Source organism: Balaenoptera borealis (assembly GCF_965194805.1).
Source record: "Balaenoptera borealis genome assembly, chromosome: 21".
Lineage (NCBI taxonomy): Eukaryota > Metazoa > Chordata > Mammalia > Artiodactyla > Balaenopteridae > Balaenoptera > Balaenoptera borealis.
Genome location: NC_138880.1, coordinates 13,092,192 through 13,104,417, shown reverse-complemented (window position 1 = coordinate 13,104,417; position 12,226 = coordinate 13,092,192). Strand labels below are relative to the sequence as shown.

General features: G+C 37.2%; 1 protein-coding gene across 8 annotated transcripts in view; it reads left to right on the top strand.

Moving 5' to 3' along the window:
* WRN (WRN RecQ like helicase) overlaps nucleotides 1–5,857 on the top strand; it is a 125,918-nt gene extending 120,061 nt beyond the window's left edge. For 7 of the 8 annotated variants that reach the window (XM_082374930.1, XM_082374927.1, XM_082374925.1 and 4 more), the window contains 2 exons: nucleotides 894–1,025; nucleotides 3,628–5,857. In XM_082374930.1, coding sequence (XP_082231056.1) covers nucleotides 894–1,025; nucleotides 3,628–3,747 — 252 coding nt within the window. In that variant the 3' untranslated portion in view covers nucleotides 3,748–5,857. The remainder of the gene's footprint in view (nucleotides 1–893; nucleotides 1,026–3,627) is intronic. The other variant, XM_082374931.1, reaches the window with a different exon arrangement.
* The last annotated feature ends 6,369 nt before the right edge of the window (nucleotides 5,858–12,226 follow it).

The window sequence follows — 12,226 nt, the reverse complement described above, 5'->3', positions numbered from 1 at the left end:
TGTTTTTGTGTAGCATTCAAAATAGGGAAACTTGGTTTATGACATACCCTGTTCTGCCGCTTTTACCTGGGCTTTCTCTTCCCTTTGCCTCTATTATACCCGTCCTGCTTGATTTTGATATAACCCCAGCAGTTCTCAGTGTCGGGCCTTCACCTGGAAGTTCATAGGTGCCAGCTGCTCTAGTCACTTAAGACACTGCTGTGGACCCCTTTCCATCGCCTGCTGTTGGGTTGGGCAAAGGCCCTCCCACTTTTCAGATGCTGTTCTCAAATAAACCTTTCCAGTGTATACCTGTGGGCTGTTTGGTTCTCCTGTTCTCAGGCACCTCACTGCCTGCCTCTGCTTTCTCGCACACAGATGCTATACCATGCAGGTCTTAGGGCTGTTGGTGGGTTTTCCTCACATGCTTGTAGTTTCGGTTTCCTGAGGATACCTTTAATACACTTAGTTTCTTTGTAAATGTAGATGGTGAATTTTTGGTTTTGCTCCCTAATTCTATCTGTTTTAATGCTGGGATTCAGAGAGATTAAAAAACTATGCTGCTGCTGCCACCATCTTCCCAGAGCCCTCTCCTCATATGTCACTTTTTTCCATCTTATTTTTCTTGACTGCCTGAGAGAGAGGGTGGGGGGGGGGGGAGAGAGAGAGAAAGGTCTCATGCCCTGCCACTGAGTTTCATTATAAATTAAAACATACAACATTTTTATACACTATTTTAAGATACTCAGGAGAAATGCTGGGGGGGTAATATTATTATAATCATTATTGTTAAAATTCAGTACCTCAGAATAATATGAATTTTCTTAAGCTTTGCTTTTTTAAGCATAGTGTGTTTTTTTCCTAAGGAAATAGTGCATGTAGTAACTATTTTGTATTCCACAAAAATTTTAAAGGTTGATGGAAAACGTTCTTGTGATTTTTCACTGAAAGATGAGAGTCACAGAAATTCACTAAAACTAACTTCCTGGAATCAGCCATTCAGCGATCCCAAAATAGAAGATTTCTTTGTAGATTCTCATTCACAGGTAAAATTGATTTAATGAAATAGTTTTCATGACAAATATATTATGCTTGATAACTAATATACCTAGATTTATCTTAGTTTTTAGATGAAGTTAAATGCAAATATAATGTATGTATTTGCTTACATATATATGGGTACATATAATCAGCAAATGAGTTAATGTTTTATATTCTCAACTTAATGATAGTGGCTTGTTAATAGAACTTGGAGTACCAAAAAGACGTAAATACTTACTTAAATTTTATTATGATTGCTGGGAATTTTAGCCTTCTACTAATGAAGGAAATAGTCACTGAAAAGCGTTGTTTCTGTTAGTAGACCTCATAATTAAAGTCCTCCAGATACTTATTGTTGAGACTCAAAAGATACACTCAGTGTAAGCAAGCGTTTTACCCCTTTCTCAATGAAATAAGCTCATTTTTATAATGATAGGATAAATGCTGAAGATCATATTCTATCAATATAAAAATGTTATAGGAGAAAAGACTTGAAATGATATTAGCTACCAATTAATACCAAGAATAAATCAGGATGTGTTTTGATATTTTGTAACTCTCCAAATAATCCAGTGATACAGTATGATATACTGTTATTCTCTTTTTCTGTGTGAAGAAATCAAGGCTTTAATAACATTCATAAGGTCATACATGTAGTAAGTGACTCAATTCGAACTCAAACCTAGTTCTGTTTTTTTTTTTAAGTTGCTTAGGCTTATTTTTTTATATTTATTTTTAATTGGAGTATAGTTGCTTCACAATGTTGTGTTAGTTTCTGCTGTACAGTGAAGTCAGTCAGCTATATGTATACATATATCCCCTCCCTCTTGGACCTCCCTCCCACCCCTCCTCCCCCATTCCACCCATCTAGGTCATCACAGAGCCTGTCTGGTTTTAAAGTCCCTGCTTATTCCGTAGTATTCGGCTACGGCTACAACAGGACTTCGGGTCTTTTTCCTTGGCTCTGTTATTGTTCGGATCTTGTACTCTGTTTTACTTTTTGGCTTTGTTATAATTTTAACTGGTTTCCTTCCTCCAATTGCCCTTAAACTCTAATTGCAAGCAATGATAGTTGTCTGTGGCTGCAAGGGATTTTGATAATAAAATTCTGGGGGGAAGAGTATTTCTGGGCCAATTTTATCTCAACCCAAATGCCCTTTATCCGTGCCACTTTATATCCCTAATACTTATTATTTCTAAGTCAAACATTATAGTATAATACAGTGTGTATAAATCCAATCTGTTCTCCTGGTCTTCTCTTCCCTGTGAGGAAATAGGTGCCTGGGAGAAAAGTTGCTATCTTGGCTGTTTTTTTTCTTTAGCTTTTGCTAAAGTGTGAATAGCCCTTTCTTCGGCACTGGATTTATTTAAGTTGGAATAGCTAACAGCTTTTACCTTTTAAAAATATAAGGTCACACAGTTTTTTTGTCAAGGATTTTTTACTTTTTTTCCCACCTTTAAATATTTTGAACCCATTGTTAAACACAGAAAACATAATAAAACATAACAAGCAGTTGACGAACAATTCATAGATGTAGTCTTCATTCTTGAAATGGAATAAATTATACTTCTATACCTTAGGCTAACAGACACATTGTAACTTAGATGAGACCACCTTACCTTAAAGCCCTCAAATAGTTCCAATAAATAAATTAACTCTCCCAGATTCCAAAGTATAGTCATGTCAGAATGATTTCTCCATCATGTTGGTTTGAGGAGCTAGAGTTCAAGCTGAGATTACACAAATTAATACCATTTTGAGCTTATAGAACTTACCTATTAAAATTTTTAATAGGTATTAAATTACCTATTAAAATTTGTTTAATGTACAGATAATATAGTACACAACCACTGCCTTTGGGTTTAATTTTGTTTTCAGGGACCTTTAACTAGGGTTCTGAAGCTTCATTTGGTGCACAGTTCTCCTAAAATTAGGCAGAATATCGTGCATGTGTACGTTTGTTTTTTTTTCTCATTAGTGGACCTCTAGTTTTAGCAGATTCTCAAAAGAGTCTATGAAACAGAACCCTTTTTTTTTTTTTTTTTTCATTTATTCAGCAAATGTTTTTTCAGTACCTGTTATCTCTCAGCAACTCTGCAAGGTCCTGATGATGCTTGAACCACTCTCCTAGTCTGTCTACCATTGTAGATGTACAAGTTGTATGCTTTTTTAAATGCCTAATATAACTGTGTGTGTGTGTGTACACATGCTTAGGCAGATGCCTTCCTTGGAACGTTAAATTCACCATTTTGGCCAAGCTAAAGCAAATACACCATGGGACATAGATCTGAAATAATATACAGTTCTTTCCTTTCCAAATGAGAGTCTACACTTGAGTGTCTAAAAATAGGTAACAGGATGGCAGGTAATTGCCTAAAAAAATGATATAGTTGATTTTGTCTCTCTCTCATGTGTTTATTTTTGGATCCAGAAATAAATTCTGTAGATCTCATTATTTTGTTTTATTTGGAAAGGGAAGGCTTGTGGGTGTATATTCAATAACCTGTGTTACTTTGCAACTGAGACACATTTTCAGCAGTACAAATATATATATATATATATATTTTTTTTTTTTTTTTTTTTCTCTCTCTCTTTCTTTCCTATAGACTTCATCTGAAACCTCAAAGAGAAAATTACCTGGGTGGTTTGCCAAAGGAAATGAGACCTTACCTGATGCCAGCAAGAAATCAACGGCCAAAACTAAAAAGAAGGGTCTTTTTAGTTAAACTGGCAACTGCCAGAGGAATTATGTGTGTCTTGCTGTATTATAAGAGGGACGCTGTATTTCATTTCTGAAGAGTGGGGAGTAATATTTTTGTTTAAAAATTATTCTAATCTGAAAGTAAAACTCACCTATTTATTGAACAGCTGGTGTCTTAAAACAGCCTTGTACAATTCACATAAAGTTGAGTCTTCTGAGAGCCTGAGTGAGTACCTCATAGAACAGAATCTTAGTTTCCTATGAGATTGCTTTAAGAAATCATGTTACTGCCCTGTTTTCTAATCTCTTTACTTACTTCAGCAGTATGTTTAGAATATGTAATGTGTGGTGATTTAATACAGATAACAGATTATCAGTTTAAGTGATTATGTGTGTAATATGAAATATTCCTATATTACCAAAATTCTGTCTTACAAATGAAGAACGCATAGTTATTTTACAAATTGTTTTTTCTATTGTTAGAAGAAACTCTTATACACATTTTAAAATGATATTAGTAGACCAGATCAGTGAAAATGAAACATTTTGGGTTCTGTGTAAATAGAGGAAAGAATATAACAAAGGAGACCAATTGCACTAGACAACTATGCACTTTGTATGTTATATACGATTTCTATTATTTTTCAAATAATAATAAAAAGTCCTTAGTACTGAATATTATAAAGATATGTATTTTTTTTTTTTTTTAAAGCTAGAGACCCAGGATGCAGAGTGAGCTTGTTTTTTTGTTTTTTTTTTTTTTGTTTTTTTAACTAATTTATTTATTTAGTTTTGGCTGTGTTGGGTCTTTGTTTCTGTGTGAGGGCTTTCTCTAGTTGCGGCAAGCGGGGGCCACTCTTCATTGCGGTGCGCAGGCCTCTCACTGTCGCGGCCTCTCTTGTTGCGGAGCACGGGCTCCAGACGCGCAGGCTCAGTAGTTGTGGCTCACGGGCCCAGTTGCTCCGTGGCATGTGGGATCTTCCCAGACCAGGGCTCGAACCCGTGTCCCCTGCATTGGCAGGCAGATTCTCAACCGCTGAGCCACCAGGGAAGCCCTAAAGATATGTATTTTAAACTTTCATATACTGAATTACCTTGAGCACCTTTAATTTTTGATGATGTCAGAATTTTATTCTAATATCTCTTTATGTAGCACATGTAACTGAAATATACAAAACACATACTGACACTGAATTGGGTAAATCATAGTTGATATAACTTTAAGCAGTTCACCATATGGCATTTAATTGACTTTTTTGTAAATAAAAATAACTGTCATTAATAAAGAAGAAATATATGTTTGCTGTAGAAGAATTAGAAAATCCAGAAAAGTGAAAAAAAATATCACATAAGTTCCACTGGTAGGTAATCAGTTAACCCCTTTCATGCATCCTGCCAAGCCTTTTATTTATTGATTGATTGATTTTGGCCACACCGTGTGGCATGCAGGATCTTAGTTCCCTGACCAGGGATCAAACCCATGCCCCCTGCAGTGGAAGCACGGAGTCTTAACCACTGGACCACCAGGGCAGTCCCCTGCCAAGCCTTTTTATATTCACTTCTTTTCTTAGTTTGTTACATGAATAATACATGAATGAATATTCTTTGTAAAGCGTTCAAGCTATACTTAAAACATAAAAGTCCCCCATATTCCCGTTTCCCCACATCCCATTACCAGCCCCTTTCCAGAAGGTAACTCCTATTGAATATGTGACGTATCATTCTCTAGTCATTTCTTCTGCATTTACGTCCCTCTGCATGTGTAGCTACACATACATTCTTGTTTTTTTTAATTTTTATTTTTATATTGAAGTATAGTTGATTTAAAGTACTATAATCATTTCAGGTGTACAACATAGTGATTCAATATTTTTGTAGATTATACTCCATTTAAAGTTATTATAACATATTGGCTATATTCATTGTGCTGTACAATATGTTCTTGTAGCTTATTTATTTTATACACAGTAGTTTGTACCTTTTAATTCCCTACCCCTGTATCTCCCCTCCCCATTATCTTCTTCCCTCTGGTAACCACTAGCTTCTTCTGAATATGTGTGAGTCTGTTTCTGTTTTTTATATTCATTCTTTTTCATTGTTGTTTTTTCTACATATAAGTGATAACATACAATGTTTGTCTTTCTCTGTGTGTCTTATTTCACTGAGCATAATACCCTCCAGGTCCATCCATATTGTTGCAAATGGCAGAATTTCATTTTTTTTATGGCTGAGTAATATTCCACTGTCACTCTGCAGATGACATGATATTTATATATAGGAAATGCCAAAGCCTCCACCAAAAAACTGTTGAAACTGATAAATGAATTCAGTAAAGTTGCCGGATACAAGATTAATATATAGAAATCTGTTGCTTTTCTATACACTAATAATGAGCTATAAGAAAGAGAAAGTAAGAAAACAAAAGTTTTAAAGTTGCCCGGAATAAAATATCTAGGAATAAACTTAACCAAGGAGGTGAAAGACCTATACTCTGAAACCTAGAAAACATTGATGAAGGAAATTGAAGATGTTACAAAAAAATGGAAAGATATCCTATGTTCCTGGATTAGAATGTTAAAATGTCCATACTACCCAAAGCAATCTACAGATTTAATGCAATCCCTATCAAAATACCCATGACATTTTTCTCAGAACTAGGACAAATAATCCTAAAATTTACATGGAACCACAGAAGATTCTGAATAACCAAAGCAATCCTGAGAAAAAAGAACAAAGCTGGAGGTATCATACTCCCTGACTTCAGACTATACTACAAAGCTACAGTCATCAAAACAGTGCTGTACTAGCACAAAAACAGACACATAGATCAATGGAACAGAATAGAGAGCCCAGAAGTAAACCCATGCTCTATGGTCAATTACTCTACAACAAAGGAGGCAAGAATATACAATGAGGAAAATATAGTCTCTTCAATAAGTGGTGCTGGGAAAACTGGACGGCTACATGTAAAAGAGTGAAATTAAAACATTTTCTCAAAGCATATATAAAAATAAACTCAAAATGGAGTAAAGACCTAATTGTAAGACCAGGATCCATGAAACTCCTAGAAGAAAACATAGGCAGAACACTCTTGGACATAAATCTTTTTTTTTTTTTGCACAAATGAGATCATGCTGTATGTAATTTTCTGCAACAAACTTTTTCTACTTAATCTATCATGAAGATCTTTGCATGTCAGTATATATATCGGTCTAGTTGTTTTTTATAGCTATCTACTATGCTATTTGGTGAATATACTATAATTTATATAATCACTTCCTATTGGTGCTTTTGTCATTTTTCTGTATTTCAGATTGTTTCTAGAAGTACAGTTAGAAGAGTTAAGCACAAACATATTCTTTGTTACTTACATTTCACTTGAATATATTATGAACATGTTTTTTCATGTCATTAAATAGACTTCCACAGGATCTTTTTAGGGGCTTTCTATAGTTCATGATTCTCCAAGTGTGGTCTGCAGACCGTTAGGAGTCCCTGAGACCCTTCAGGGGATCTGCAGAGGCAAAACTATTTTTATAATACCAAGATGATATAATATTTGCCTTCTGTACTATGTTGAGATTTGCATTGAGGGTGCATAGATGCGGTGAGTAAAACCACTAGCAATTTAGTGCAAATCAAGGCAGTGGCAGCAAATTATTGATTTTATTAATTCTCATTTCTCAAACACATTCTTTCAATATTCAGTGTGACAAAATGGCAAATACACATAAAGCCTCTGTGCTGTATACCAAAGTATGATGGTTATCTTCTAGAAAAGCACTTGTTTGATTGTTTGAGTTGTGAATTGAATTAGTTGCTTTTTTTCTGTGGAATATCATTTTTACTGACAAGAATGACTGATAGAAAATATGATTGGTTATTGCTCCTAGGCAGCGGCATAGGCTTCCTAGATCCCCAAGTTCTCCATTTTCCATGAGCTCCTTCTGGGTTTTTTTTTATCCTCCCCACCTCCCTCCTCCCCTTGCCTGACACCCTACCACCAGAGTGTGTTTTGGAAGCTGTGCCATATATATCTGCCTCATCACCAGGTGCAAATAACTGGTACAAAATGACCTCAGCACATTACAGAGTATTTACCATAAGAATATATGGACTGAACTTTAATTTCCTGGATGAAGCATCTTTCTTCAGCAGCCTCAGGCCTCAGGTTTGCCTCAGGTTCATTCTTAAAAACAAGGAATTTCTGGGCTTCCCTGGTGGCTCAGTGGTTGAGAATCTGCCTGCCAATGCAGGGGACACGGGTTCGAGCCCTGGTTTGGGAGGATCCCACATGCCGCGGAGCAGCTGGGCCCGTGAGTCACAATTACTGAGCCTGTGCTCCGCAACAGGAGGGGCTGCGATAGTGAGAGGCCTGCACACCGCGATGAGGAGTGGCCCCCGCTTGCCACAACTAGAGAAAGCCCTCGCACAGAAACGAAGACCCAACACAGCCATAAATAAAATTTAAAAAAAAAAACAAGGAATTCCTTTTATTGATTGATTGATTGGCCGGGTTCATTCTTAAAAACAAGGAATTTTACTTATTTATTTATTTATTTATTTATTTATTGGCTGGGTTGTGACCTGCGGGGTCTTAGTTCCCTAACCAGGGATTGAACCCGGGCCACGGCAGTGTAAGCCCTGAGTCCCAACCATTGGACCGCCAGGGAAATCCCCAAGGAATTTCTTTTAGAGTACTATTCTTACGCTGTCTCCTCCAAAAATATTACTTACTTTTTCTTCTGTGATATTTGTCATTGGACCATAGGACCATGATAACACAGTCAGACAAATCCCTGACAGTTATTTAGAATCCAGAAAACTGTGGTCTAGATAGTTAGAAGGAGAAAAGAATAGAGGATTCTTCCTATTCAAAGAGGTAGCTTTAGAATTAACTGAGAGCATGAAAGATCCAGTGGAATGACCTTAAAGTCATTTTAGAGCTAACTAGACATTCATCTATCTTATGGGGAGCAAGGAGATGCAAAACCAACAAAAACACTGTAAGAAAGTTAGCTACAGTCTTGATGGGAACTGCGAACTGAAGCCATCTCAGCTATCTGAGAAGATGTCCCCATCATTTTGCTTGGGAAGGCAATCCAAAAATCATTGGGATAACGTAGTTAACTTCCTTACTGGGTAAGCATGTTTAAACCTCAGAAAAGATGAGAAATAAGTAGAATACAGAGTAAATTAAACCTTTGGTTGTAATATTTTAGGGTTAAGGAATGATAAGTACATATTTGATATTGTAAGCATTTGTAATGCTTGAGATATTTTAGCTTATTAGAATAACAGATTATTGTGACTCATTTAAAACGTATCATTGAAAAATTAGTAATATATGCTTGTTATTTTTAAGTTGAAATCCTACCAAGTTTGAAACATTATTGGGATATTTAATAAGAGTTTTAAAATATGTTATTGCATAGAAATAGTATCATCAACAAATTTCCCTTATAAGAGAAAGAAAAAAAATCTAATACTAGTAATACTAAGGTTAATATTAATATCTATTCATTAAACCCAGAGCTTTCATTGTTTTTCAGAAAAATTAATAAAACTTCAGCCTCAGGTCCAGCTTCATTTTCTAACTCAATTTAAAAAGGTTATTGAGAAGTATGTACTCATTATGTTTCAGTCAATAAATATGTGCATTTATAGTTTGCAAGACAATATGCTGACTTCATAAAAGATGGAACAGATAGGAGAAGACGAAGCAATATGGTTCCCATGCTTCAGAGAAGGGAAGGTTTACTCTGTGAAGAATTAATAGAAGAGCATCTCACAAAAGTATTTTCTTAGAGGAAGCAACATTTTTTTTTTTTTTTTAATTTTTGGCTGTGCAGTATGGCATGCAAGATCTTAGTTCCCCAACCAGGGATCGAACCCATGCCCCCTGCAGTCCACTTAACCACTGGACCGCCAGGGAAGTCCCCTGGAAACACAACATTTTTAAGAAAATATTTATTTCACATACTCAGTAAGATATAAGAAGAAATGTGTGAAAGACATTTTTCTCTGTAAAGGAAAAAAAAAAGATTATAGGAAGGGATCATAATGATAGCAATCATAACTAATAATTTATTTGGCATTTGCTGTGTGTCACAACCTGTGCAGTTGACCTTCAGGATAACATGTAGAGTTGGAGTCATGTACTGGCCTGTTTGTGTACACAGAATATACATGTCAGGAAGGAGATCACAGTTCATGGATATGTAACCAGGTGGGGTTAGAGGTCAAGTGGGACTTTGCCTTTTTTCAAGTGGAACTTTCATTTTTTTTTTTCTGACTTTTGACTAAACCTAGAATTGATAACAAAAGATACTAAATGCTCCAAATTCTAAATTCAGAGCCCTTTTAGCTATTCGAATTATAGTGTCTTTTTAGCAATACTGGCACCATCACTTCTCCCTTATTCGCACTTTGCAAAAGAACAGTGTTGGGTGAGAGAGAGAACTTGCTTTGCAAGGGAACAGAGGGCAACAAACCTTTCATCCTTTCTTTACCGTGAGGAAGGAGGCTTTTCACTTGGGCCTCCCATCCTTATTTCCAGAAGACTGAAGGTGCTGGAACCAAGCCCTAGATTAAGGAGTGTGATGGTCTCTTTCTGGAAGCTCTGACCTGCTGGTCCAGTGGAGTACCTGATGCTTCTGGAGCCTCAAAATACGGTGGGGCTGAGAATACAAGGGCTAGCGGGACAGCCTGCCCTCTGCCACATGACACAGCAAGAATGTGTGTTTCCCAAGGCTTGAGTGGACCCCTTGGAAGGAGCTGGGTTTAAAGGCCATCCTTATGATCCCCTCAGAAGAAGGCGACCTGAGGGGTGAGTGCATCCCAGCAGCAAGAACACACTTGGCAGGAGTTTGGAGAAGGGTGAACCCCCTTGAACCCTTGGGGGGACCAACGAATAAACCCCAAAGAGAGCCGACATTTGGATAACCTGCCAACAGACTGAGCAACCTCTAGTGAATTAGCCAGAGAAGGAACCACAACCAAAAGAAAGGGAATAAGCAATCCTGCTGGTCAGTGACATGCTTTTGTTTTTCTTCCCTTTCTCCCCTATTTTAACTCCAAAAGGTAAGTGCATGGAAGAGGGAGGGGGTGTGAAAGAGACAACTGGAACCACCTGTCTAGTCGGAGGTGCATGTGACGAGAACTTGGAAGCAGACAAGCGATTGAAGACTCAAAAACTGAACTGACGCTGTTCTAACATCCCCAAATGATAGAAAATTCTGAGATTGGGCTGAGATATAAAGGGGGCCACCACCCAAGGGGAAAAGCGATTTGATACTTGGTAGAAGTTAGAAGGAGTAAAAGTTGATGTTTATACCCCAACATATCCATTCGATACATGTTTGTAGGAGCCTAAAGTTGTAGAGTGAAACACTCCTCATTACTCAGTTAGTGGCTGGGTGTCCAGAGGGAGGCAGTCTACCTCCCTACATAGTATTTGGTGGACACTACTTGCAGAAATCACTGTGGTCCAGCATGTGCCCCTTACTGTGTTTGCTCAGAAATCTGGGGTGTCAATGCCCCAAAGTGGCTCCTTCTTTAAATGGCAGATTCAGCCTCTCATCCAAGTAGACAGAGATAGAAGTAAATATTCCGCAAATATTCCTGGCACAGTTCTAGGTGCTGGGGATATAACAATGACAAAGGAAACAAGTAAAATGTTGTGTCTTGGATGGTGATACGTGATAGAGCAAAGCAGCTTGGAAGGGGTAGACGATGTTTCAAACGGTGTCAGGGAAGGCCTTGCTGAGCTTTGGAATCAGCCTGGGTTTGACAACTTGTAACTGCGACCTTGAGCAGATCAATCCTCCCTAAGCCTCATTTATCAACGTTATTTTACAGAAGAGGAAGCAGGCTTAGAGTGATTGGAGAATTAATTAAATGAAGTACAGCCTTTATCATAGTTCTAAGCATGCTGTAGGAATAATAAACATTAGCTCTTCTCATCCTTTGCCAATAGGAAGGCTACAGGGGAAGCCACATTACATATAATCAGAAGCTGCCTGGTGGTTTGGTCAAAGAAAGGGGAGTTAGGTAATTTTAATATTTAAGGGCACCGGATAGATTGTACCAAAGTAAGTATTTTTCATTTAACAAAAGATACAAAGGGGTGGGTATTCCAGAAACTTTTAAGGAAATAATTGGAATAATAAAATATTTGGAAGTTGATGAAATACCCTGGTTCATGAATCGGTTATCCAAAGCACGGTCTTAACATTTCTTAATATAAACTATTTTAAATTTCCTCAGAGGTTTATTGCAGCTGATTAAGGGTAGCGATATTTAAGCTGGGGAGTGCAGAGTACCCAGGAGAGGAACAAAGAGAAAGAAAAGGGGGCTGCTGGAACCCTAAGCCTTAGAGGAGATGTGGGACTTGGCAAGGCCCCTAAACCCCCTTTGTCTTAGTCCCTAATAGGGTCAGTTCATTATTTTTATAGACTCCTTTGAATTATACAGTTTTAAGCACCAAGAACCCATCCGTTTCT